This window comes from Falco cherrug, chromosome 8 (assembly GCF_023634085.1).
Source record: "Falco cherrug isolate bFalChe1 chromosome 8, bFalChe1.pri, whole genome shotgun sequence".
Taxonomy (NCBI): Eukaryota; Metazoa; Chordata; class Aves; order Falconiformes; family Falconidae; genus Falco; species Falco cherrug.
Window position 1 is genome coordinate 25,533,940 of NC_073704.1, and position 25,953 is coordinate 25,559,892.

Sequence of the window (25,953 nt, forward strand, 5' to 3'; positions counted from 1 at the left end):
TTTGATATAGCATCTCAGGGAATTAATTCCAGTTGGTAGGGACAGACTTCCCCCACCCGGGCTGGGTGCAGCTGAGGAAGCGAGGGTGGTGCTGGGGCACAAGGAGGAGCATGGTGGCATTCTGTGACATGGGTGTACACAGCACCAGCAGGGGCAGCCCCTCTTCTCCCACTCCAGGTGAATGTGCCACAGCCCCCGCTCTGTGACCTGGTTCCCAGGGTGGCTGTGCTGGGAGCACCAGGGTTGCATCCAGACAAGCTGGATGCAGCCCTATGGGGCAGGGCCCATAGAGAGCCCAGTGCCCCCACTCCATCTGTTCAGGCCCACCACCTCTGTGTGCTCAGGGCCATCCTGCAGCTTCAGGGCTCTCCTGCTCCTGCCGTGGGCTCTGCCTTCAGAGCTCTGGCTGGGAAGCGGCACTGAGGGTGAGCAGCTGTCATGCCCAGCTAGGCACGACTGGCTGGGATGTCTCAAGCCATTCCCGTCCATCTCCTTTGCACAGCATTTGTGATCTTCTGCCATGAGTGCCTCCAGGCGGGGGATCTGGTCCTGCCTCTCTGCCCAGCATGGGCTGCAATTTCGGCTCATACAGGCAATAAATCAGGCTGCTTGCCCGGAGGTGGCCGTACGGCTCCTGCTGCTTCAGCTTGAATTTCCCAGTCTCAAATTACCCCGGGCTCCCTGAGAGCTGGCTGATTTTGTGTCACTTGTCCGAACTTCCCTAGCTCCATTTCTGTCACCAGATTTTGACAAAGGCCCTCGAGTGTCCCTGTGCCCAGGAGCAGCATCTCCCAGCGCCCGGTGCCCCGGGCAGCCCTGCCTGGGAGCAGAGCTGTGCCAGCCCATGTGTTCGGAGCTGGACAAGCCTCAGCCAGGCAGCTTCACTCAACCGCAATGGCATTTGCTCCTTGCCTGGATCAGCGCAGGATCAGAGGTCCCAGGCCAAATACTGACATATTTTTCTCAGCAGGGGAGCTGCCCGGAGTGGGGTTTTTTTTCCCCTGGAAACCACCTGGAGCACAAGGTTTCTCCTTGAGAACAGTTTCTCCCGACAGGGTTCCTTTGATGCTCACACTGGGAGCACCACATGCAGCAGTTACATTCCTGGCTGGAGCCGCCTTTCCCTTCACCAAGGAGTCCTTCTTGCTGTCCCCTTCAGCTTTGACAGCACCTTCCCCTGTCCCAGCAGTGCCAAGGACCTGGGGGCTGGAGGCGATGGCAGGCTCTCTCATGGAATTAGCCTTGCCATGGGGCAGAAAGCGAGGGAGTCTTTCTGTCAACAGCGTCCACAAAGTGATGGGGTCCCCAGAGCCACGAGGTGCCAGGGGAAGCTGATGGAGAAGGGGCTCATGAAGGTATAGCTCACCCCAACACCTGGCCAGCCAAGCTGCTCCATAAGAAAGGCACTAAATACGTGTGAGACCATTCAGATGTCCCAAGTGGGTGTGATGAGCAAAGCACCAGTGGTTTGGGGACCACGCAGAGAGAAAAAGACCTATGTTTTTGTGGCATCATCAGATTCCCCCATGGCCCTCACTTTTGGGGTGATAGAGGAAGCTATTAAGTGAGGCACATCCGCAGTGGTCCCAGCAGCAGCCTCTCCTTCCCGCTATCTCCTCTCCCACTGCAGCCTGGCTTCTTCCCGCACCAGCCTCTTTCCAGCTCCTCACACTGGTGCTAATCCGCTAATCTGTGCAAAGCAACTATTTTCTGCGTCGCACAGCAGCTGGTTTGAGATCTGCATCCCTCCTCCCCCGAAAGCCAGCTCTCTTATCAGCAGCAGGTATCAGGTGAGCCAGGCACCATCTACTTCAGATAAACCCATGTTTTATTTTGCCCTATTTCCATTTATCTCCCAGCCCATAATTATCCCTCATCTCACAATGTATTATGCTGCCTTGCGTGCTGAGGAGCAGAGGGGATGCGTGCTTTGCTGGGCAGCCCTGGACCACAGTCTCCTGCTGGCAGGGTCTGAGGAGCTAGCTGGTGGGGCAATGTTCAGGGACAAATCCTGCCTGGCATGCTGGCTGCGAGGCCATCCCTCCTGTCTCCGCACCCAGGCCGCATTCCCTTTAATCTTGCACAGCAGCAGAGATGGATTTTCTCCCTGTGAGCCAGATGTGTTGCACAGAGCATAAACACCCATGACAGTTGTTGTGCTCCTCGGTGCGAAGGCATCAGATGTCTGCATTAAAACAAAGCTCTCCACTTAATTACTCAGGCTGATAATTCAGCGGTGGAGGCGGCTCTGGCTGAGAGCAGAGGGCTGGATCACAGCTGGGACTGGAGAGCCTTGGAGTGCACATTAATCCCGGCTCTCGCAGCCCTGATTAACGGTGCTGGAAACCTGCCCACTCTGCTCATTCCCTGGGGAAGGGTCTGTCTCAGCACTCACTTGCTGTCCTGCCAGAGGGGGCCCAGGCTGGTGCCCAAAGGGCTCTGCTGACCCCTCACTGAGCCAAGACCCTCTTCCCAGCATATTTGGAGTGGGATGATTCAGGACATGGGGGACCATTGCTTGGAGGGTGCTGTGCTACCCTGGGAACACCCATCCACTGCATCTGGAGCCCAAGGGAGCTATGCACACAACAAGGAGGGTAGGGCCCCAAGTCACCCTGTGCAGGGACCACAGGGACCCTGTGTCCTGACCACGGCTAGCAGGAGTGGGAGCCCCATGGCCAGGCACAGAACAGGACCAGGCAGACCACTGAAGACTTTCTTCTTGGGGCACAAGGTGCCTGCTCCTGCCAACCTGCATTTCTCCTTCCGCAGACCAGCAAACATCTCCTGCAAATTCATCTTGCTCCCCTCAGTCAGCACTTGGGTCCAGGAAAGGGGAGCCCCTCACTCAGCTGTTGGGGCAGGTGTGTGCCCTTGGCCCATGAACACCTGCCCTGCTCTGCCAGTCTCTCTGGGATGGGATGCTCATGCAGGGCTACTCCCTTGGACTCATGTCCCCTGCCCTCTCCCTCCAGCCTGGTCTTCCAGGTCAGCTCCTACCCCCTTGCCTCTCCCCATCCCTCCATGACCCCCATTGCCTGGGTATCCCTCGATCTAGGGCATCCCTCTCCCAGCAGAGCCCCCATCCCCAGGCATCCTGCAGGCTGGCACTGCGACAGATCCATCCGCCTGTGGGGTCCTGTCTGTCCAGGGAGACTGATTTCCTCCAGCACTGCTGCTGCCCTCTTATCTCGCCTCCCCAAGCTGCACACTTCGCTCCATGGCCCAGGCGAGCGGGAGTGATAGACCCCATCCTGCCCGGGCTGAGAGCTGGGCACGCAGGGCAGCTGGGCCTGATGCAGGCAGGCAGCTGTGGCCAGCACCTTCCCTGTGGGGCCCCAAGGGTTAAGTTGTCATGTATTCAGGGCCATGCGCTGGCCAGGAATTACACTTTTATCGGCACGCGGTGCTGCTGCCGCTTGAATTGGGACTGGGAACTCTATTTCCGAGCTCACCCAAATTATTCTCGAAGAGATAAAGCGCGGTGCAGAGCAGCGCCGGCGCTTCATTAACATTCCCCAGCCCATTCAGCTTTAAACGAAGATTGCCTGCCTCAGAAAATGATAAAATTGAACATGTGAAGCAGGGCATTATGTTCCATCAGCCGATATTATTTCCCACGCAGGGGCCGAGTGGAGACACAAACAGCTATTTATGCAATGCCTGGCCAAGCCAGGGTGGCTTGGGAGGGGGGAAGCAGCTGGGGGACACACACAGGGTGGTTGGCAAGTGCCCCCCTCCTGTCCCTGGGCGGGCATGGACCTGCCTGTACACTGCTGGGGCCACTATGCCCTCCTTGGAGCTCCCAGGTTTGTGCCCAGGGTGCAGGACCGATCTGGGGACCACAGATCTGCTCTGTGTTATATGGTGAGCGAAGGGGCGAAGGGGTGCGTGGGTCCCCTGGGGTGGCACCGGCTGTGCCCTGCAGGGCTGGGGCACCTCCATCTGCTGCCTTGCCCCGGGGATGCGTGTCCTCTGCTAGGGCTGAGCAAATGGGGTGTTGGCTCCATGTGCAGGATGGGGTCCCATCTCCCAGGGCTGGGTGCCAGGCAGGCAGGTGCTGGGGAGCACCCACAGCCAGGGAGCACCAGCAGGCAGGGAGGGCTGAGCAGGCAGGGAGGGCTGAGCAGGCAGGCCCCCGGGGCTGCGATTGGATTTTGCTTGGCCATGCCGAGCCTATTGATCCAGCAGTAATTAAAGTCGCTCCAAAACCTGACTCATATTCAACCTTGGGAGGAAGGAGCTTCTCTGAGAAACACCCTCTGCTCCCCGTGCGGCACAGCATGGAGCTCAGCCCTGCTGGGGTGCTGCCAGCCTGTCCCAACCCCTGCCGGGCTCTGTCCCCAAGGGGCACCCTGCCTTGGGACTGGGGGAGGGGGGGCAGGGCAGCAGCACCTCATCAGAAAGCATCCCAGCCAGTATTCCCAGCACCACACAGCCCAGCAGTGGCCCTGATGAGGTTCAGCCTTTGGAGTGGGGTCTGTGCCACCTGGACCCTATAGCTCAGGATGAACCCAGGCTATTCTCACCAAGTGCCTCAGACACATCCCTGGGACGTGGGGGTTGCTCCCCCGCGCCCCTCACTTGTCACTGCCTGGGCCCTGTGAGGGACTGGCACGGGGAGAGGAGCCTGTTACACCCACAGCAGCCCCCGAGAGGTACCAGGGTGCTGGAGGGGGGGGACCTGCCGCCTCATGCCCACGGGGTGCAAAATCCCTTCTCCAGGTCGGAGGCAGCTGGGGAGGTGTGAAGGCAGGCAAGTGACCTGGGGGGTGGATGTGTGTGGGGGGTAGGTGGGGGTGTGGGGGTGCGTGCAGGGGCTTGCGTGCCCAGCCCTGCCGCCAGCCCCTCTGCTATTCTCGGTATTCGCAGCAGGTCGGGGCAGGCAGCGGAGAGGGGGAGCTGCCGGAGCCCCCGCGGGAACGCAGGGCCCCCAGGGCCTGGGGCTGCAGCAGGGAGGGGGCCCGGGCCTGGGGGCTGCGCCGGGAAGCCCCTGGGTCGGGGAGCCCGGGGGGCACAGCAGCCTGGCAGCGGCCGGGCTTTGAAGCGGGGAGGTGGCTCCATCTGCAGGACACGGACCCAGCCGGGAGCCCCGGTGCGGGGGTTCCCCACCGCCCCCGCCCGCCGCCAGCCGCTTTGCATGCGGGGCGCAGCGGTGGGGGACAGCGGACAAGGACACCCGCTCCTCCGGCTCCCACCCACGCCGCTCCTGCGGAGCGGGGCTGGGGGCAGCGCTGTCGCAGCCAGCTCCCTGCCGTCCCCGCACCCCTGCACCACCCAGCGCACCCCACGCCCGGGCATCCCGCCCGAAGGCCCCGCACCCCTACAGCACCCCGCACCCGCTGCGCCTGCACCCCTCAAGTGCTCCCATCAGGTATCCCCGGTGCCTGGGCACCCCCTCCCCAAAGGTGACCCCCCCACCCTGCCCCGGGCTCTCGCCCTGAACCCCCGCAGCCAGCACTGCCGCCCCGCACCCGGGGCACCCCGCGCCCGAGGCTCCCGGAGGGCTCCCCCGCGCCGGCAACCGTCGGGGCGGCGGGTCGGGCTCCGGTGGCGGCTAGAGGCGGAGGCGGAGCCGGGACGGGCTCCACCCCGGCCCCCGGCCCACATAGGCCGGCCGGGAGGGCCCCTCGCCCCCGGAGCCTGCGCCGTCCCGGGTGCGCGCGGCGGGCCCCGGCGGCGGGCGTTGGGGGTGCCCGGGAGGGGTGGGAAGCGGGGGGACCGTCCCGCCTGGCTGCGGGGGTCCCATCCTGTCCCACGGCGGCGGGATGCTACGGCAGCGCTGCGGGCGGCTCCTGGCCCGGCTGGAGCGGGCGCTGCAGCTGCTGGAGCTCGGCGGCGGCGCGGAGGAAGGTGGGTGCGCGCAGCCTCTCGGCCCGGGCACCCCGAGCACCCCCGCAATGCTGCCCGTGGGGGCTGGGGGAGCGGGGGGCTGGCTCCCGGCCCGCCTGGCCACCCACTCGTGCTGTCCCCAGACTACATCCAGATTGCTCAGTGCTTCGAGGCGACGCGCCAGCGATGCTGCTGCCTGGAGCAGGACGGGCGGCGGGCCCGCGAGCAGCTGGCGCGGGTGGAGGCCGAGCGGGCGGCGCTGGAGGTGAAGCTCAAGCACGCCCGCAAGCAGGTGGAGGTGGAGATGAAGAAGCGGCACCGTGCAGAGGCTGAGCTGGAGAAGCAGGTCCGGGGGCTGGCTGCAGGGCTACCCGCTGGGGCTGGCTGCGGGGACCCCAACCTGCTCACTGCTGCCCTGTTTCGCTTGCAGGAGCGCAAACTTCAGCTGGTCTTTGAGATCCTGATGCGGGAGCCATGGGGCAGCGGGGTGCTGAGTGGGGAGCAGTGCTCTGTCCTCAGCACCCTGGCCGGCCGGTGCCTCGGGGTGGCCCTGGCACAGGGCAGGAGGTGAGTGGGGCGGGTGGTCCTCGGGCAGCCCTGGGCTCGGCTGTGCCCTGCTCTCCCTCAGCTCTGCCAGCAGCAGCTGTGTGAGCAGGTGCTGGCTGGGGCAGGGGTTGCCCCAGCTGGGCTGACCCCCAGCTTGCTCCCCAGGTCATCTGTAGTGGATGAGTCGTGCCAGTCCCTCCTGTCCCACTCGGACATCAGCTATGACTGCACTGAGGATGATGTGGTAAGGAGCGACCCTGCTGGGAGTTTTGCCCCATTTGTGTGTGTGTGGGGAAGCCCCTTTGCATGGCCATGGTTAGGGGTGGGCTGCCCTGGTCTGCCATCGGAGCCAGACAGATGCTGGGGATGCCCCTGGCCCTGCCAGCCCCCAGCCTCCCTGCTGCCTTTCAGGGTGTTGATATGACGGTGGTGCGGACCCTGAAGCGCAAAGCCCAGGAGAGGCAGGTATGAGGGAAATGCTGGGATGGGGCAGTCCTGGGTGCTGCGGTGGGGTCCCTGCCCCTCCATGGGTGAGGTTCCCCTAGGTCCTCTCTGCTCTCCTGCACTGTGCCTGCGGGACCCTCTGCCCGCACAGGTCCCAGCATGCGGCCCAGGCTGGGGTGCTGGCCCTGGGTCACGCAGGGTTAGGATACCCAGATACTTCTCCATCTCAGCACAGGAGGTTGCAAGGAGCCTGGCAGGGGGTTTAATTTATTGATGCTGTGCTGGGAGCATAGTCTCTCAGCAAACCTTCCGCGATCAATAGAAACTCCATTACCCTCCACTGTGGCCTAGCTGGGCTCCTCAATAATTCATCCCCATGTGCAGGCATCCCACACCCTGCTCCACTCACACCTCTGCATTGCAGGCCTGGCCTCCCCCAGCCCTTGGGCTGACTCTGACCCAAGTGGGGAGCCTGGGTTCTCCATGGTGCCAGATGTGGGGCAGGCAATGCTGGGAGGCAGGGTGAGACTGGGACCTTTGGCGGAACTGAGACCGGTTGGCTTGGGCGCTCTGGGATGTGGGGCAGAGTCCAGGAGGAGGTCTCTGCCTACCCTTCACCCCATCTTCTTTGTTCCCAGCGTGTGTCCCTGGCCCCTCAGATTGGCCCTGTAGTGGTGGCAAAGCGGCACCGTTCTTCCGTGGCACCCCACAACACTGTGAGTAGAGACCCCAGCATACCTTGTGCAGGGATGCGGTGTATGGGCTACCCTGGTGTCAGAAGGCAATGCTGCAGCCTTCAGGCCTGCAGGTCTGTGGGTGCTGTGGGATCTGGAGATGCTCAGTTGTCTCCTCTGGGTGCCTGTGCTCTCCAGCCTGTATCACCCTGGTCCTGGTGGGGACAGCGTCCCTCTCTGTGCTGGACCGGTGGCCTGCAGCCTGTATCCCCCCATACCCATGGTGACAGCATCCCAGGCTGTGCAGGACCTCAGGGACAGGGAGCGGGCAGAGCAGAGCTTGTGGGAAGATGTTGAAGCACCATGGGACTGTAGCCAGGCATGTTCTTACTGCCCCCCATTTCAGCAGGTGAGTGTACCCCCCGTGCCCCCTCCTGCCGAGGTCCCTGCTGACAGCCTCCTGCCTGCTGCTCCGCTGCCATGCCGCCGCTCTCGCCAGGGACATCGTGTCTCCACACATGCAGGTCATGGGAAGGGCTGAGGAGGGGGCTTGTGGATGGTGTGGTGGTGTGGGACCAGCCTTGTGCTGCCATCGTCGCCGGGGAGGGAGGGGATCTGCTGGGGGATGCTTGTCCCCACTGTGGGGGTACTAGGGTCCTCTGGACATGCCAAATGCCATTGTCCCAGCCTAGCTGGGATGCCACAGGGCTCCCTGCGGGGTGGGAAGCCTTCCCATGTCCCAGCCAGTAGCTGGGCCAGTTTGCCTTTCAGGGTCCCCTTGACTGCCTCCTCTCTCTGCAGAGCTGACCACTGTGTGGGACACCAGCAAGGATCCGGGCAGCCGTGCCCTGGGGCGGGAGAGCCATGCCAAAGGCAGCTCTGTGGGACAGCCAGTGCCAGCCTCGTTCCCCTTACCTCCACAGGGCCTCCCGCCACCCCAGCACCAATTCACCTCCAAAACGGTGTGTGTCCCAGCGTGTCTCCCTCCTTTTAGCTGCTATGGAAAAAGGAGCTGGGCAGAGGGAGTTGTTCTGGCGTGGGGGTGGAGGGGCGCAAAGCTCTCCTTCATCCCCTTCACCCCAGCTCTGCCTGCATGGGGGATGGATGGAGGCAGTGGGGGCTGGTTTGGGGGAGGTGGAGTGGTATCTGCAAGAAAGGGGGCTCCTGACCCTGCTCGCCCTCTCCAGGTGATCCGTCCGGAGCCATGTGGTGTCTGTGGCTCCCGTATCCGCTTTGGTAGGGCTGTCATCAAGTGCCGCCAGTGCCAGCTGCTGCTGCACCCCAAGTGCCGGGAGCAGTGCCCCATCGCCTGCACGCCCCAGCCTTACCGCCACGCCTGGCCCTGTGAGGTGAGTGGGACACAGTGGTGCTTGGGGGCTGCTCCGTGTCCCTGTAGGGCTGCTGGGCTGTCAGCTGGATTGCTGGGGCTCTGCCCGCAGGGCTGGGCAGCGGGCACAGACCAGGTCACTGTTGTCCTCCCCAGGGTGTGCTGGCAGACTTTGCCCCCCTGACACCACCCCTGGTGCCCACGCTGGTGGTGCAGTGTGTGACTGAGGTGGAGACGCGAGGCTTGACAGAGGTAGGCCCAGGGCAGTGGGGGCAGTGATGGCAGGGTCCCTCCAGGACTAAGCCCCTCTTCCTGTGCCCCAGACAGGGCTGTACCGGGTGCCAGGCGCAGAGCAGCAGGTGCGGGAGTGGAAGCGGAGGCTGCTGCGAGCTGGGGGCACGCTGCCTGCCCTCAGCAGCGTGGCTGACATCCACGTGGTATGCGGGGTGCTCAAGGACTTTCTGCGGGGGCTCAAGGAGCCACTGGTCACCTTCAGCCTCCATCCTGCCTTCCTTCAGGCTGCTGGTGAGCAGGGGTCCTGAGGTGGGGGGGGAAGGGGCTGCTCCTCCCCTAACACAGCTCCCTGGTGCTACCACAGACATCCCGGATGATGCTGCCTGTGGCACAGCCCTGCGCCACATGGTGAGCAAGCTGCCCCCAGCCAACAGGGACACCCTGGCTTTCCTCATGCTGCACCTGCTCAGGTGAGGAGCTCATCCTAGCATGGGGTCTGTCCCCATCTCCTGGCGCTCTGCCCCTTGCCCGGGCTCTGTGCCCCAGAGCAGGGAAGGTGGGCTGAAAGGCCCCTTGGCTCACATTGTCCCACCTCGCAGGGTGTCACACAGCCCTGACTGCAAGATGGACGTGCTCAACCTGTCCCGTGTGTTTGGTCCCACACTGGTGGGACATGGCTCAGCCAACCCCACACCACTCGCCATCATGGAGGACACACCGCGGCAGTGCAAGGTGAGGGGGGTCACAGAGGCATGGGGTGTGTACCCCGAGTGCTGCCAGCAATCCCCATCCTCCATCCCTCCCTGCCCAGGTGGTGGCTCGGCTCCTCGCTCTACCACCCGACTTCTGGAGAGGCTTTGTGGGGATGGAGAAGGAGAACCCTGTGCAGACGCTAGTGCCGGGGGACGATCGTGGTGAGGCACAGGAACCTTGACCCCTCCCTGCCCTTGCCCTGTGGCTGCCGAAGGGTCCTGGGTGCCTGCAGCTGGGCTGGGGTGTGATAGCCAGCCCATCACTCTGTCCTGCAGAGCCATTCTGCCCCACCACTGCCTCTGAGCCCAAGCCAGGCCAGCTGAGCCCAGCCAGCACCTGCTGCCTCCCTGGCACCCTACGGAGCTGCATGGGCACGGCCGTCCAGCCCCAGTGAGTGCTGCTGGGGGGGGGGGGGGGGCAGGGGAGCTTGCTTTGCACCCCTGACTCATCTCTCTCCCCACGCAGGCAGGGGCCAGCCCCGAAGAAGGTGGGCCGGTTCTTCCCTTCTCTGGTGTAGCCTGCAGCAGTGGCTCCCTGGGGGCGTGGAGCTGGCACCAGAGGAGCGAAGCCTGCAGGACCAGGTAGCTAGCTGCCTGTGGACTGGTGGTGCTGAGCTCCAGGCCCTGCTTTGCTTCCCCAGTGATGGTGGAGCAGGGCTGTCTCTGCCCAGCCGCCGCGGTGGCGACACTGCATTGTACTTACAGCCTAGTTTGTATTAAATGTTTGCAGTAAACCAAGCCTGGCTGTGGCTGCTGTCTGTCCCCCCCTCCTGCTGCCAGGTGCCAGGTTTTGGGGCTCACTGGCATGATGAAGCCTGGCTGGGCAGCAGTCAAGAGCTGTACTGACAGCAAGGTGAGCAGTACTTTCCCAAATCCCCTGCTTTTGCTGGGCAGAGAGGGGGAGGGCAAAGCAGAGCCCCCCGCCCCCAGCCCTAGCTGAAGTCCTCCTCTCCCTGCCCTGGAGCCAGCATTCGGGAGGCCCCTCTTTCAGCCCAGATGTTGGCCTCAACTAATCAGAGCTGCTGCTGCTCAGGGCAGAACAACCTTAGACCGTTTCCAGACTTCCTGGCACCTCGGTGGAAGCCCCTTTAACTCTTTCCTCCCCTCCAGCCCTGGCACTGGAGCTGTGAAGCCCAAGCAGGGCTGGATGCACAGTGCTCTCCCCCCAAGAGGGGGAAGCTGGGTGAGGCTGTAATGGAGCAAGAGCCCAGAAAGGACTTGTTCCCCAGATAACTCTGCACAAGGGACAGCCACTACAAGGGGCACCTAGGGAGAAGGGGCATTACACAACAAGGGCTAAGCAGCCCAGCAGCCGAGAAACCTTTGTCCACACTAAAAGTCAGGTCAGAGGTGGTGGGGCACAGAAGAAAATTCACGTACAATCCTGAAAGAAAGTACTTTAGTTGTTTCCCCCAGTGCAGGGGTGTTCACCAGTGGGCAAGGAAATTAGCACATCCAAGGCAGAGGCAAAACTGAAGGAGTTTAATGTGCTTAAAGCCAGGGAACAGCTAATCCCCGCCCAGGACCACAGAAGAACTGGCACAGGAAGGCACAAGGCTAGGAGCAAGGATTTACTGCAAATCCATCAGGCTGGGGTGGTACTGGATGCATGGAGAATCCCTAATGCGGTGCCTCACTGAAGGTGAAAGGAGTGGTGGGGCCCTCGGTGGACCGCAGGGCTTTAGCACAGAGCTCCAAAACCAGAGGCAAAGATGGGGAGGTAAGCGGATAAAGGCCAGTGTTGGTTACCATAGACTGTGGCAGTATCAGCAAGGAGCAGCCTTCAATAAAAAGGGGGGTTTTTTTGAGACTGAGCAAGATAGTAGGTCTCTTACATGTGTAAGTTGATTGCTCTGGTGCCCTGTGGATGTGGCTGGTGCAAGGGGAGACATGCAGCATACCACCCAAGCTACACCCATGCTGGTGAAGAGAAGGCTGTTGGCCCACCAGCGTGGCAGGGGCCTGCTGCCGTCACCCTGAGCCCTGCCTAGGCACCCTGTGCAGGTCTTGGCCTGACTGCAGCAGGCTCAACAAGGCTGGCTGGCAGCTCCCCTGTACTGTGAGCCCTTAGGGGCAGAGGTGATGCTGGGGGAAGGTGTGGTTTTGCAGCTCCCTCCAGGGCCAGCAGCTTGCCTGTCCAACCTGGCTCTTGTGCCAGTGCCCTTAGGACAGGCTGGTGCTGCCCTGTTTTCCCAGCAGCAGGCAGAAGCCCAGCTCAGGCTGTTGCAATCACGCTGCTGAAATAGGGATCCTCACAACCAGCTCCTGCAGGGTGAGCTGCCTGTGCAGGATAGGCCGATTCAAAGCTCCCTGGCCTCTGAGGTGGGCCAACACCTTCCAGGGAGTTGCAGAAAGCAAGTGATGCAGGGAGAACCTGGCTAGAGGTTCCAAGACTGTGCTGGTAGCACCCTTTGGTGGAGAAACACTCGAAGCTGGACCCAAGGTGCTGCAGGCAGCAAGTGCTCCCTCAACAGCCTCAGTTCAGGGCTCCCTGCGCAGGCACACAGGCTGATGCCAGGGCCATATGCTGTCCCTGAAGCCTTCACCCTGCCCCAGGGTCGGTCCCTGGGCTGCAAGAGAAGCAGCACACGAGGCTGATGCTCACCAGCTTTAATGTCAGTCTGGAGTAGGAGTCAGGCACTTGCAGGGCTCCTGGATTGCACCTAACCCTAACTGCAAACCTCCCAGGAGACGAAGCCTCAGCCTGGGCTTTTGCTGTGGGTGGCTGGTGCAGGATTAACCTGATGATCACAGGATAATCTGGTTTTTGTAGCTGCGGCTCAGCTCCTTGTGAGGAAGGACGATGGAATTGAGAATAACAACCTCAGCAGGGATGGTGACGCTGCAGCCTGTGAGGAGAGCACGAGGGGGTTAGCAGGAGGTGAAAGACTGCCTCAGGGTGTGGGGCTGGGGCAGCTGGGTGCTGGTGGGACATACCCAGGATTGTGATGGATGGTGTGAGGCGCCCATCCCGAAAAAGGGTCTCGCTGTCAATCTTGGCATAGGGATCGTTGGGGTTGGGGTCACTGGGGGTTCCTTCAACCCGGGCCCAGCGCCCGATAGTGCTGTCCCAGCCCACAATGGTATTGAGGACGCAAGTGTGGTCCTGGGACAGAAGAAAGGGGTATGAAGGGTACTTCTGCCTCCCCGCAAGGGGTGCAAGTTGACACCTGCCTCCTCAGGCTAACCATACTTACGTGAAGTGAGGCACCGTGCAGGACAATGGACTCTCGCACACGTACACCAGCTCCCACTGTCACCCCCTCTCCAATGGAGACATTGGGGCCCAGCTGTGAGGACAGAGGGAGGAAACGAGGTCAAGGACAATGGTGCCCTCAGCACCTGCAGGCATCACCCTGCTGTGGGGCCCCCAGGGCTGCACTCACCACTGCAGTGCTGTCGATGGAGGCCGTCGGGTGGATGTACACATTCCCTGCAACACAAGGCAGCTGCATCAGGGGAGGCACCCCACAGGAGCACCTGCCTCTCAGATGTGGGGAGGTCCTGCCCATGGGTCCCACTGCCTCTGCCAGGAAGCCCCCAAGGTGGTAGGGGATGTCAGAGAGGTACCTTGGATGATAGGGCCTCCAGGTTTGTTCTGGGCCAGCCTCTCTGGGTGGCTTTTACTGTACTGGTTCAGGTAAAGACGACTGGCATAAATAGCAGAGCTGGGGGAGGAAAAGCAAAAGATTATCACCTCTCTGGCATCTACTGGGACAGAGAATGGTCTGAATTCAGCACCCCCCTACCCACCCACCCCCAGGGCCTTGCCTGGGCATCCTCTTCTCCCACCCCTGGTACAGACTGCTACATGCTCCCACTTGCACCACCACTAGCCCCAGCCCTTACCCAGCTGACTTGATCTGGCTCCAGAAGCCATCGGTTTTGTAGACGTAGAGTTTGCCGCTCCCAGCCAGTGCTGTGAAAACATCCTGCTCTAGCCGGATCACTTCTGCACGCTGCCAGCCATTGGAGCTCTCCTCTCTGCAAGTGAGAGGTCTGTTAGGCACCCACTCCAGTTACGGCCTCAACCAGGGACCCCAGAAGCTACCCTCCCCACATCTGGGACCTCTGCTGATCCTAGATTCCTATCTAACCATGCGCTTCTCCCCAAAGGTGGGGACAGCCCTACCTGTCAGGCTAGGCCTCCTGAGCCCCAGAGCAGCAGAGGGATGGGGCTCTGCCATCTACAATAAACTCTGAGCCAGAAGTTGATGGTGCAAGAGTCCCACCCAGTCCAAGTGGGTGTATATGCAACAGATCCTGCCCCCATTCCAGGGCCCTGCACAGCTGGATTTTTGCTTGGGTGGTGGCAGAGATGTCAGGTGACAGACTAGCTGGTGCAGAGAACTGGAGGGGGGAGCAGAGCATTCCCAAGTGAAAGGCTTGTTCAGCCCCTTGTCTGGAGCTGAATGAGAATGGGGTGGGAGGAGAGGATGCAAGAGGGGGAGTCTCAAGCTAGCCAGGAGGGGAGCAGAGGGGAGAGCAGCCTTGCAGAGCAGCCTGGAGCAGAGGAAAGCATGCATTACCACTAGTGATGATCCAGCCCGAAGAACAGCCAGGGCAGACACAGAGGGAGACTTACCCAAGGTAAGGACAGCTGGTGCAGGACCAGGAAACAAGTGAGTGATGGCAGAGGAAGAGAGAAGATAAATAAAGAATGGAGGATGAGCGTGCCACTGCAGCCCCAGGAAGCAGTGAGGTGGGCGGGATGCGGGACAGAGAGAGGCACTCACAGCACTAGCTCCTGCTGGTTCCTCTGGAAGACCTCGCCAATGTGCTGGAAGATGGCAGGTGTGAACAGGTAGATGCCACAGTTAATGATCTCACTGACAAACGTGCTGGGCTTCTCCACGTAGTGCTGGACCTGGAGGCGAGGGAAGAGACATGAGTTTCAGGGTACAGCCCCCACACCTGGCATCACGCCCTCTGTGGCACACTGGGAACACGCATCCATGCCATGCCTGGCTCCCCAAGGCCCTCTAGTACCTCCTGCGTGTCCACATTCGCCACGATACAGCCATAATTCAGTGCCTGCGTCCTGTTGGCCTGCAGAGTGAGGACATGTTAGCAATGGTAGTGCAGCAGGCACGTAGATGAGACCCAGAGCTCACACCCAGGGCCCCATCCACCATAGGAGCTGCTGGTTTCTAGACAAGCCCATGGTAAAGCACCGCTGCTCCTCTGTTCCCCAGCACTGCCACTCACTGTGGTACCCAGAATGACAAAGCTCTGCGCATCCCCGTGCCGCTGCCAGAACTCCAGCATCTCCTGCAAGGGGAACTCTGAGCACACGTCTGCGTTGAGGACAAAGAAGGCCTCAGCACCACCTGAGAGGATCTGGTCTCGAAAGTGATAGATTCCACCACCAGTGCCCAGTGCCGCGTACTCCTGGAGATACCTGCGAGCCAAGCAGGGAGAAGCGAGGACTTAGGGGAGCGGGTGTCTGGTGGCACCAGCCGGCGGCAGGGCAGGGAACGGCTGGCAGGGGCTGGAGAGCCATAATCCTGCCACGCAGAGCCGGGGCTCACGTAGCTGTGGGCACAGGGGAAGGAGGTCGCGGTGTGCTCGGAGGTGTGCTTGGAGCTGCGCTGGAGAGGCGTCTCCGGAGCAGGAACCAGCCAGGGCAGGGCGCAGGGCAAGGGAAATGTGCCAGGAGGAACGCGGGAGCACAGCTGTGCCCATCCACGGCGGGACAGGGCCCACCCGCCCATCGGCCAGGTGGTGGCCGGAGGCTGCCAGCCCGGGGGGGGCGGGCTGGGCCCCCGCGGGTACCCCGGGGGTGCGAGGGCTGCCGCCCACCTGATGGGGATCTTGAACTCCTGCTGCGCCGACACCAGGAAGCGGCTGAGGGCCTCGTGGGGCTGGTAGAAGCCCATCAGCAGGATCTCCTTCATGCCGGGCACCTGGGGACGGACGGAGGGGGCAGTGCGGGCAGCGCGGCCCCGGGCCCCAGCCCCCCGCCCCCGGCCCCCCGTACCTTGGCGCAGGCCTCGATGTGGTGCTGCACCATGGGCACCCCGGCCACGGGGAACAGCGGCTTGGGCACCTCGAAGGACAGCGGCCGGAACCGGGTCCCTGCGGAGCGGAGCGCGGTCGGCGGGGCCCGGCGCGGGGTGGCGCCCCGCGGCCCCGCCGCACTTACCCTTCTGCGGGCCGCCGATGAGGATGACCGCCTTCAGCGGCATGGCGGCCCCGCTCCGCCGCCCCGCCGGCCCCCGCTCGGCCCGGTCCCGCCGCCGCTTCCGCACTCGGCGCTGCGACACGTCAGCTGCGCGGGGCTGACGCTGCGCCACCGCGCCGCGCGGCGCTGCTGCGGGCGGCCGCCAGGGGGCGCGGCGGCGGCGGCGGGAGGGGGACGCGCCTGCGCGTGGCCGACGGCGGGCGCGCGAGGCCGGGCTGCGCGCGTGCACAGGGGCGGCGGTGTGCGCGTGTGCGGGCCGAGCAGTCGTGCGCGTGCAGAGCGGCGGCCGGGCGCGTGGCGGGTGCGTGGCGGTGCGCGTGCAAGGGAGCACTGGTGCGCGTGCCAAGGAGCGACGTGCGCGTGCAAGCAAGCGGCGGTGTGCACATGCAAGGGAGCACTGGTGTGCGTGCAAGGAAGCAGCGATGTGCGCATGCAAGGAAGCGGCAGTGCGCGTGCAAGGGAGCAGCGGTGTGCGCATGCAAGGGAACACTGGTGCACGTGCCAAGGAGTGACATGCACGCACGCAAGGGAGCACTAGTGCACGTGCAGGGAAGCGGCAGTGCGCGCATGCAGGGGAGCACTGGTGTGCGTGCAACGGAGCAGCAGTGCCCAGGAGTGGCAGTGTACTTGTGCAAGGGAGCGGCAGTGTGCAGCTGCAAGGGAGCAGCCACATGCACGTGGCAGGCACACAAAGGAGCAGCTGTGCAGGGACTTGGTTGCCTGTGCACGCATGCGTGTGTGCATATGCGCAAGGGAGCGGCTCCGTGTGTGGCTGTGCATAGGGGAGCATCAGTATGAGCATGTAGCAGAGCCGCCATGCATGTGCACATGCCCTGGTGCGTGTAAGTGGGTGTGTTTATAGAAGGGCGGGGTGCGTTGGCGTGCACGGCGGGGACACCGTGGCCTGTGGTATGTGCTCAGGCACATGGGTGTGGGACAGGCTGCACGGTGCTGTGCGCCTGTGTGTGTGCACGGGCCTGTGCGCCTGTGTCAGGGTGGGTGGGAGCGTGGCAGCCCGTAGGCACAAGTCATGACGTGTGTGCCCATGCACGGCGGTGCATGCACGCGGGACACGGGTAGGGGGTGCACCCAGGGGCCGGTGGGTGCTGCTCGGGGAGGGACAGGCTGGGCTGTAACCAGAGCAGCCCCTGCCAGCACTGCCAGCCCAGCCTCTTATGGGCAGCGGGTATTTATAGCCGGGTGGCAGGTCTGTGCCGCGGGGTGCCCCTCACCTGCACCCACTGTGTCCCTGGCAGGAGCCCGGTGCCGGTGCCCTGCTGGCCGTGCCACCGCTGGGCCTGCCAGCACCCGGTATTTTTGCTCCATGACGACAGTGCCCCGTGAGCCACCCCGCTACACCCACCCCGGCGCTTTGCAGCTTTCCTGGCTCCTTCCCCAAGTTTCCGACACCCTTCGCCAGCCCGGCCCCACCTGGAAGCCTTCCTGGCTTTGGGTCTCTGGATTTTGGGACAGGAGTCTGCCAAGGTGCCCGGGGGGCTGCTCTGCCCACCCCCTCATGCCCTCCCAGCGAGGCACGGAGACAGGACCGGCTGCTCAGGGTCTTTATTGCTGCTCTGGCACATTGCTTGCTCCAAACCAGGGGGACGCTGGCAACTCTGGAGCCCGGCAGAGGGGAGGGGAAGGGGGCAGGGATGGGCAGATGCCTTCTCCCAACAGTTAATAAATAAAGCCCTATTGCTACAGCAGCATCTGGAAGGTGGGTGCCCAACCGCTGCTCCCGTTCCCCAGCGCAGGGCACCTCGGACACACCGGAGCATCCTGCCACCGGCTGGGGAGGGGATGCAGGGCTCAGCAAGGCACCTGTGAGGCTGTGCCTTGGCACCGGGGGGGACAGGGGGGAGGTGCTGGGGGGGCAGTCTGGGGACAGGTGAGTGGGATGGTGGTGGGGCACAGGGCGAGGGCCAGAGCCGGGCGGCAGAGTACAAGCAGCGTGGGCCTGAGCAGGTGCAGGAGGTGTGCATCGCACGTGGGTCCCCCCTGCAAAGAGGGGGTGCTGGCCAGCCTCCCACCCTGGTGTGGAGCGCAGCCGACAGCCCCAGGGAAGGCACCGGCATCGGTCCTGGGGCTGCAAACCCGCTTGCCAGGACCAGGGCTGGGAGGAGTGGAAGGGGGGGCTGGTGGCCCCCACTCCCAGCCGTGAGGACCAGGGTTGTGCCGGCTGGTGGAGGGCCGCAGCAGGGCAGGGGGCTGTGGGTGGACCCCTCTCTGCAGGAACCACTAGAGCAGCCTCAGTCCTTGGGCACTGGTATGCACCCCTAGGGCCATGCAGGGACCCCCATGCCATGGCCGGGGTCAGCTGCAGGCTGCGGCATAAGGCACACGGCTGACAGGACCCACAATGCCAGGGCTGGCCGGCATGCTGGCAGCTCTCCCGCTCCCACCTGGAGCTTCTCTTGCCCCCCATCCCCATCCCATCCTTCTTCTGACCCTCTGCCACGTTCTTCATTCCTCACAGCAAGGCTTCCTGTCGCCTGCCTGCTGCCAGACCCCACTGCTGGCCCAGCGGGGGCCACACCTCCCCTTTCCATCAGCACCGCCAAAATGATGCCGGCCGCCAGCATCCCTGGCAGCGGCACGTGAGGTCCATGGGCTCATCCCAACACGTCCTGGCTCCTCCTCGGCCACCCTGTCCCATGGCCCCTGGAATGTTCCTCTGGCTCCTCGGCCCCTTGCGGCCATGGCCAAGGCACCGGCTACTGCGGCCCCGGTGGCTGACCGCCCTGGTAGGAGCGGAGTAAGACCTTGTGCTTGGTGACGGCCTCGCCGCGGCGCCGCTGGTGCTCCACCAGGAACTCCTTGAGGCGGTTGGTGGTGAAGGTCAGGGTCTGGCGGCGCAGCTTCATCAGGTAGGCATCCTGGAGCCAGGTGTTGGCAAAGCAGTCCTTCACCGTGGGGCGACTCCTGGGTTAAGGGCAGTTTCACGTCAGGGGCCACAGGGTGCCCACCACTGCTGCACCCCCCAAACCCAGCCGCCATCCCTGCCCTGCAAGACCCAGGCTCCCAGCCCTCTCTGGCAGCAAGGGTGGACCCCAGGGTCCCACTGATGATGTCTGGAGGGGCCCCGTGGGGCAGGGAGCTGCTTGCCTGGCCCAGTTGCAAGTGCAGTGTGGGGCCGTGCGTCCTCACTGGCTGGACTGGGCACTCACCAGGGGTGGACAGCAAGGACCTTGCGGATGAAGAGGGCAGCACTCTGTGAGACATTGGGGTACAGCTTGAAGGCATCAAAGCGCCCTGCCAGGATGCGGTTCTCTGTCTCAATGGGGTCCAATTCGAAGAATGGCGACCGCCCACTGAGCCTGCAAGGGTGGAGGGGGTGGCACATGCTCGGAGACTGTGGTGGGAGAGCACCCACCTGTCCCTGGTTTGGGACAGCCACACCGCCCAGGGTGTCTCCATCCCCACATCCAGCTGGGAAAGGTCTGCAGGGCTACAGCATCCCCCAGTCCACATCAGCCTGGTGTCCCCCACGGCACCAAGACCTGGGCAAGGCTTACTACACCTCAGGGTGCTTGTCCCACCAGCCCCTTCTCTTACATGATGTAGGTGAGGACGCCAACACCCCAGACATCTGCTGCAGAGCCCACTGGGTCCCCCTTCACCACCTCAGGTGCTGTGGGCAGAGAACCATGTCTGTCATATGCACCTACAGCATCACCAGCACCCGCAGCATCACCAGCACCCCACCACTGCACCCTCCAGCACCCCTCCCTGACACCCCAATACCCTGACAGAGCCCAGCACCTCCAAGTACACCCCAGCTGCCCCACAGCACCCAAACTCTCTCACTGAGCACAGCAACCCTACAGAAACCCTCAGCAGACACCTCCAGCATCCCGAAGACCCCCTAGCTTCCCCAAGGGTACCTCAACTCCTCCCCATTCCCAAGCCCCACAGTGCACGGGCACACATGCATGCACACCCTGGGCACAAGTGTGCCCAGATCTGTGCCTGTCCCCATGCTACCACATCCCTGGTGCCCCACTTACACATGTACTCCAGGGTGCCAACACGCCGCCCCAGCTGCCGCAGCACGAGGGGGTTGTAGGTCTGGGCACTGCCAAAATCGATGATCTTGAGGGCATTCATGCCTGAGATGACGATGTTATCCGGCTTGATGTCGAGGTGCACGATGCGGCGGCTGTGCAGATACTCGAGGCCCTGCAGGAGCTGCAGCACGTAGCTCACCACATCATCCTCTGAGTAGCGAAATCTGAGGGCAGGTGGCATCAGCAGGTGGCCCTATGCCAGCAGCCATCCCCAGTGGCCCCACGCCCACCTGTACCTGTCCACAATGCTGTAGAGGATCTCCTTGCCGGCGCAGTTCTCGCAGATGAGCACCAGGTAGCGGGGGGTGATGTACGCCTCATGCAGGGCCATGATGCGCTCGTGGTGCAGCGCCTTGAGGATCTCATACTCCTGCAGTACGCTCTGCTTCCGCTCCGCCTCGTAGGGCACAATCTTGGCCATGAAGTGCTTCCCTGTGGCGTTCTCCTTGCACAGCCTGATCACCCCAAAACGGCCCCTGTGGCACAGGGCAGCGCTCAGCATCCCTGGCATGGGATGCTGGATGCGGAACGCCCCCAGCAGAGCGTCCTGTCCCAGTGCTACTCACCTTGCCTTCTCATCCAGGAAGGTGTATGGCTTCTGGGGGACACCCTGCCGCAGTGCTGTGCTGTCTTTTGTCCCTGGGACCCTGCTCTCAGCTGGGGACTCCTTGGAGGTTGGGGTGGTGGGCGGGAGCTCCTGTGCAGGGGGTGATGCAGGGGGCATGGAGACAAAGGAGGTGACCATGTAGGGGGGCATCTTCCGTGCAGGTGCAGCGTTGGGGGTGGGAGACGGTGTGGGGGCTGAGCTGGGGGTGGTTGACACTGGGGAAACAGGGGGAACCTTGGAAGGAGACAGAGCCTGGGGCAGAGGGGCTGTGTCCATAGGGGGTGTGGAGGAGCCTTGCGTGGGGGTGTCCGTGTGGGGCGAAGCGACAGTCCGAGGGGGAGTGAACATCAGCTCAGGGGGCACGCAAACGGTGATGTTGGGTGGGAGCTCGGGATCTGACTGCGGACCCTCTTCACAGGGTGCTGAGGGCTGGAGGGCCCCCAGGGGGACATCTGCTTCTGCCGCCCCATCTGCCTTCTGCACCGCTCCCTTCTGCTTGTGGGGCGGCGTGGTGGTGGGGGCTCCTGCGGCCGGTGGCTCCAGCTGCACCACAGGTGTCTGGGTTGACCGGCTGGAAGCCACCTTCTCAGGGACAGCGGTGGGGACAGCGGTGTCCTTGGCTGGGGCAGCTCGGGCATCTGTGGGGAACAAAGTCAGGTATGAGCCAGGTGTGGATAAGCCAGGAGTGGGGTGCAAGTGGCGCTCCGTTCCCCAAAGTCCTGGGGGGAAGATCCCCTGTTCTCAAGGACCCGCAGAGCATCCCAGAGGCTGCAGCCCCACAGCCATCCCCATGGCTGCCCCACAGCCTGCAGGACAGGGCTGGCTCACCTGCCGCCTCGAGGTGCACCTTCCCTGAGGGGGTGCTGTAGGGGCCCTGCCCGGCCTTGTTGACACAGGCCACCCGAAACTTGGCAGTGCTCCCAGGGGGCAGCTCTGTCACGTTGAAGTAGCAGTCGGCGATGCCAGTGCTGACAATCTTCCATTCGTGCTCCCCTGCCGGCGTGGGGGCAAAGTGAGGCCAGGGCAGATCAGGGGCAGGGGGCAGCCCCCCCGGCCCCCATCCCTCCTGGGAGCCCACCAAGCCCCAGGGGACAGCAAGGACATTGGGCCATTTTTGTCCTGGCTTTGTGTCTGCAGGTAAGACCACCTTTCTGGCTGCAGCTCCCAGGGGACAGGAGACAGCCCCCACATACCATCCAGCCTGCGCTCCAGTGTGTAAGTGCAGGGGGCTTTGCTCTCCGCGGGCTTCCACAGCACCAGCACCGTGTTCTTGTACTTCTGGGGGATCTCTGGGGTGCCCGGCCGCCCTGGGAGCCCTGCGAGTGGACAGACAGGGTGGGCTGGGTGCCCAGCCAGGGGCAGGGCAGAGCTGCTGCAGCAGAAGGGCAGCACAACACATGGGCTCAGAGATGCTGGAAGTGCCTGTGCAAAACCAGCCCATCCCCCCTCAAAAGTTCCGGTCTCTTGCAGATGTGGAAAGCAGGGCCCAAGTGACCTGCACTGGTCTCCAGCCCTAGGGTGTGTGCCTGGCACATGCTCTCTCCCTGTGAGGCAGCACCTCTGTCCCCTGAGGTGTCCCCCCCCTCTCCTTACGTGCCACAGCCAGTGTGCAGGAGCTGATGGCCGTGCCCAGGATGTTGGCAGCTGCACACTCGTACAGCCCTGCATCCTTCCTGGAGACCTTGGCAATGGTGAGCATCTGCCGGCCATCCTTGCAGGAGATGATGTTCAGTACATTGTCTGGCTGCAGGGACCTCTTGTCTGTGGGGGGAGCAGAGAAGAGGGATGCTACTGTGCCCCGCCAGAGCCCACCCACCGAGGCAGTGCAGGCAGCCCCCCACCTTTCATCCAGAGGATCCTGGGGGTTGGGCTGCCGGCAGGCAGGCAGCAGAGGGTCAGTGCCTCGCCCTCCAGCAGCACCTGGTCCTTCAGCTTGATGTGGAAAACAGGGGGGAAATCTGGAAAGCAGAGAGGGGGAGGTCAAGCTGGGGCAATGATGCACACCCACCGTCCGTCCTGGGGCTGCACCTACCCGACTCGCTGGGCGCACGTAGCCGGCCAGCAGCGGGTCCCTCCTCCTGCAGCAGGCTGGTTGGGATGCTGGGCTGTGAGGCCACCTTCTCCTTCTTGCTCCGTGAGAGCCCCCAGCGCTCCCAGCGAGACCGCTTCTGGCTCTCACCTCCACCTGCGGGCACCCGGGGCGGCTGAGAGCGAGCCAGGCCAGGGCGGCTGGACCTGGGCTGGGCCATGGGATGCCAGTGGGACCCCCCCTCACCACTCACCTTTGGTGGAGGCAGAGGAGCCAATGCTGCCCTCAGAACGCAGGGACTCAGAGGAGGGTGCGGGTGCTGGGGGGGGGGGCCGGCCGCAGGCTCTCCCCCTCGGAGTTGGCCCGACGCAGCTCCCCAGGCCCCTCGCCTTCTGGCCGCTCATCTGACAGGCTGCGCAGCCGCGCGGAGACCCGCTCCACTGTGGCGCTGATCTTCCTCCGCATGGCCACTGCTGGCGACTCACTCTCTCCGCCGCCCCCCGGCTCCGACTTGAGGCTCTCCGAGTCCCTCCGCTCCTTCGAGCTGCCCAAGGCCAGGCTCCAGGAGAAACGGCGCCCACTGGATGGGGTCTCACTGCCTCCATCCTCCCCCCTGCTCTTCTTCCTCTCAGCAGGTGGGGTCCGCTTGAGGAGCAGAGACATCCTCCGGAGGAAGCCCCTGTCCTTCTCCACCTCATGCAGGTCCTGCACCGACTTGGACTTGGCTGCTAGCCCAGTGGGCTTGTCCCTGCGCAGCTCCAGGGGCACACCGGCTGGTATGGGACGATAGATACCCTCATCGGGGACCAGGGGGCTGGCCAGGTGCCGGTCTTCTGAGCGGGAGCGGGTGAGGAGCTTCAGCCCCCGGCTGAGCGATGACTCCCGGCCTCGCTTGAATTTGGCCTCGAAGACCTCCTCTGAGTCAATGTCCTGGATGAGCAGGGAGCTGGAGGAGCCAGCAGGTTTCGCCTCCCTCCTTGATGCTGGTGTTGGTGCGGGCGCAGGGGGCTCGACAGGGGTGGCCAATGTGGGCTGGGAGGATTCCTCGGCAGCCGGCTCTCCACCCTGGATGGCTCCCATGGCTTGCATGACCTTGGCATAGGAAGACATTTTGACTGCTTGGGTGCTGGGAGCTGGGGGCTGCAGTGGAACAGGTGCTCCTGTCCTGGAAGCTCTCTCCCCACTGGCTCCAGCAGCCTTGGTGGGCTTCTTCTCTTCTTGCCCCCTGGCCATGGGCTTCTTCCCCATGGTGGTGGTGGCTGTGCTGGCCCTGGGCTGGCCACACTGCTCGGGGACGTGCCTCCTCCCCAAGGCAGCCTTGGCCAGGGCGGGCCGGGGGACAGTGATATCTGCTGTGGGGGGTGTCAGCGGGCTGGGGGCATCTGGTGATGCTGCAGGCCGGGCATCAGAGAGGGCGGAGAGAGAGGGAGACTCCTTGAGCTGCTGGGCCTCCAGGTGGGCCAGCGGGATCTCCAGGGGTGCACCAGAGCGGCGGTGCCGGACAACAGGCTCGGCGTCCCCATGGCTGAAGGAGCTGCTCTTCTGCAGCTGGCGCTCAGCAGGGAGGTGACGCAGCGAGGTGGCCTCGCTGGAGGCTGCCCGCACCAGCCGTGGCACCGCCGGTGGCTCCAACCGGGTCGGCCGTGGGACCTTCTTGTCAGGGCCAACCCCCAGGGTCTCCAGGAGGGGACCCCGCAAGCCACTGACCTTGCCGTCCCCAGAGCTGCCCCGCAGCAGCCGCTGGCGCATCAGCTCCAGGCGCTGGGCATGATCGTCTTCCCCCCAGGCCCCCTTCCGCCGTGGCAGCTCCATGGATGCTGCCTTGGCCAGCGCCCGGCGAGAGTCCTGGCTCACCTCGGCCCCCTCCTGGGTCCCTGGGGGCTGGTGGGGCAGCAGGGCACTGTCGGCAGAGCCACCCCTCTTCAGCTCTCCCCGCCGGGTGCTCCCCGGGGACTCCAGGCTGGAGCCCTTCCTCATGGCTTTGCGGGGGTACTCTGGCCGCTTCTGGGCTTCAGGGGCTTCTTCGTCCGAGGAACCAGGGGCTTCCATCTCCACGCATGGCCGCCGTGGCCCAGTGCCCCTCGACCGCTTCCCCAGGGCCACTCCAGGCTTCCCTGTGCCCTGGCTCTGCCACTCCATGGCAGAGACGTCCCCTGACATGACCCCCTCCATCCGTGGCCCCTCGGATGGCCCAATGGCCTCGTCATCCGTGGGGATCTCATTGAGCGACATGCGGGAGCCGGAGAACTCCACCTGGTGTGGCATGGGGATGAAGGGCAGCTCATCCAGGTCATCTGAGTCCGAGGAGGATGACAGCGCCGGTGACTCCTTGAGGTGCCGGGGCACAGCGATGGAGAGGTGGTTGGACGTGTCCTGCAGCAGCTCCGGGATGGGCCGCAGCACCATGTTGCACTTGTAGCTGATCTGCGAGCGCTGCAGCCAGGGGAGAGGGCTGGGTCAGACCCAGGTGGGTGGTGTGGCATCGTCCTGCCCAGTGCACATCACCCCATCCCACCCAGCACACAGCCCTGCCTGCCCCCCTCCCTCCCTCCCCAGCTCCTGCCTTCACCTGCCATTTCCGACGGGAGAGGAAGAGCTTTAGGTGATCGGTGCTGATGACCTTCCCCTTGGCCAGCGTCTGTGGGGTGAGGGGACAGTGGTGTCCCATGCAGCCTGCAGCAGGCTCAGGGAACCCCGCTGCCTCCAGGTGCTGGGTCCCTGCCCAGGCTCACCTTGAACCAGGGATGTTCCAGGGTCTGCTCTGCATTGGGTCTCCTGTGAACCAACACCACTGAGTGAGAACCACCCGGGCTGGGGGGCTTTGGCTGGCCAGGGGGAAGGGCAGAAGGGTCTGGCTGCCCATGCTGCACCCCAGCAGGGCTGTGCAGCCAGCCTGCCTCGGGCACCCCCATACACAGGGGTGACTGGGGTTCCCACCCTCCCTCGAGCACAAGGCTCATGCCAGAGGCGCTGGGGACCCCGAAGCACTCACAGCCTGTCGTTGACCAGCACTTTGATGACAAAGCCCTTGGCTTCCCGGGTGAGCCCCTGAAACATCCTCTCCTCGAAGGCCACATTGTAGTTGCGGATGTTCATAAGTGTCGTCTTGTCATTCTCCCCAACGAAGGGGGAGATCCCCGTCAGGCTGCCGAGGAGGGGACACTGTCATAGGGCCATGGGGACATAGGGAACAACATGGCAAGTATGGGGGACCGAGGATGGGACCCCGCGCCCCAGAACTGGTGCCATGGGGAGGA

General features: G+C 63.6%; 3 protein-coding genes across 5 annotated transcripts in view; 1 reads left to right on the forward strand and 2 right to left on the reverse strand.

Annotated features, from left to right (window-relative positions):
• The first annotated feature begins 5,053 nt into the window (after positions 1-5,053).
• Positions 5,054-10,638, forward strand: LOC102049368 (rac GTPase-activating protein 1-like). Of its 3 annotated transcripts, XM_055718181.1 has the most exons (16): positions 5,661-5,853; positions 5,976-6,178; positions 6,263-6,399; positions 6,544-6,622; positions 6,790-6,843; positions 7,461-7,538; positions 7,906-8,020; positions 8,298-8,458; positions 8,684-8,845; positions 8,980-9,075; positions 9,147-9,348; positions 9,422-9,527; positions 9,657-9,789; positions 9,869-9,971; positions 10,086-10,200; positions 10,276-10,638. In XM_055718181.1, the coding sequence occupies exons 1-16, from the start codon at positions 5,769-5,771 to the stop codon at positions 10,325-10,327; spliced, it is 1,881 nt and encodes a 626-aa protein (XP_055574156.1). In that variant the 5' UTR covers positions 5,661-5,768; the 3' UTR covers positions 10,328-10,638. The 3 variants fall into 3 exon arrangements, with proteins under 3 accessions (XP_055574154.1, XP_055574155.1, XP_055574156.1); XM_055718179.1 differs by having other exon boundaries at positions 5,054-6,178; positions 7,903-8,020; XM_055718180.1 differs by having other exon boundaries at positions 5,054-6,178.
• Positions 10,639-11,269: 631 nt separating this feature from the next.
• On the reverse strand, positions 11,270-16,102 carry GMPPA (GDP-mannose pyrophosphorylase A). The gene is made up of 12 exons (XM_055718185.1): positions 15,955-16,102; positions 15,790-15,887; positions 15,612-15,715; positions 15,018-15,210; positions 14,799-14,858; positions 14,546-14,676; positions 13,659-13,793; positions 13,380-13,477; positions 13,196-13,242; positions 13,007-13,099; positions 12,747-12,915; positions 11,270-12,658 (listed from the first exon to the last, which is right to left on the reverse strand). The coding sequence occupies exons 1-12, from the start codon at positions 15,995-15,997 to the stop codon at positions 12,558-12,560; spliced, it is 1,272 nt and encodes a 423-aa protein (XP_055574160.1). The 5' UTR covers positions 15,998-16,102; the 3' UTR covers positions 11,270-12,557.
• Positions 16,103-18,659: 2,557 nt separating this feature from the next.
• Positions 18,660-25,953, reverse strand: part of SPEG (striated muscle enriched protein kinase) — a 38,045-nt gene continuing 30,751 nt past the window's right edge. The window contains 16 exon segments of the mRNA XM_055718390.1: positions 18,660-18,915; positions 19,161-19,310; positions 19,549-19,624; positions 20,001-20,224; positions 20,297-20,536; positions 20,627-21,305; positions 21,496-21,660; positions 21,861-21,983; positions 22,261-22,428; positions 22,509-22,625; positions 22,700-22,852; positions 22,950-23,025; positions 23,027-25,129; positions 25,266-25,334; positions 25,429-25,471; positions 25,689-25,841. Of these exon segments, the coding sequence (XP_055574365.1) occupies positions 18,708-18,915; positions 19,161-19,310; positions 19,549-19,624; positions 20,001-20,224; positions 20,297-20,536; positions 20,627-21,305; positions 21,496-21,660; positions 21,861-21,983; positions 22,261-22,428; positions 22,509-22,625; positions 22,700-22,852; positions 22,950-23,025; positions 23,027-25,129; positions 25,266-25,334; positions 25,429-25,471; positions 25,689-25,841 (4,747 nt within the window). The 3' untranslated portion in view covers positions 18,660-18,707.

Bases quoted from the DNA above. Each gene is read 5' to 3' on its own strand.
- GMPPA (XM_055718185.1), bottom strand. From the start codon at position 15,997: ATGCCGCTGAAGGCGGTCATCCTCATCGGCGGCCCGCAGAAGG. The intron at 15,888-15,954 runs GTAAGTGCGGCG...TCCGCTCCGCAG, and splicing joins CATCGGCGGCCCGCAGAAGG to GGACCCGGTTCCGGCCGCTG. The intron at 12,916-13,006 runs GTAAGTATGGTT...CTTCTGTCCCAG, and splicing joins TGCACGGTGCCTCACTTCAC to GACCACACTTGCGTCCTCAA.
- LOC102049368 (XM_055718179.1), top strand. From the start codon at position 5,141: ATGCGGGGCGCAGCGGTGGGGGACAGCGGACAAGGACACCCGCTCCTC. The intron at 6,400-6,543 runs GTGAGTGGGGCG...CTTGCTCCCCAG, and splicing joins GCCCTGGCACAGGGCAGGAG to GTCATCTGTAGTGGATGAGT. The intron at 9,528-9,656 runs GTGAGGAGCTCA...CCCACCTCGCAG, and splicing joins CTCATGCTGCACCTGCTCAG to GGTGTCACACAGCCCTGACT.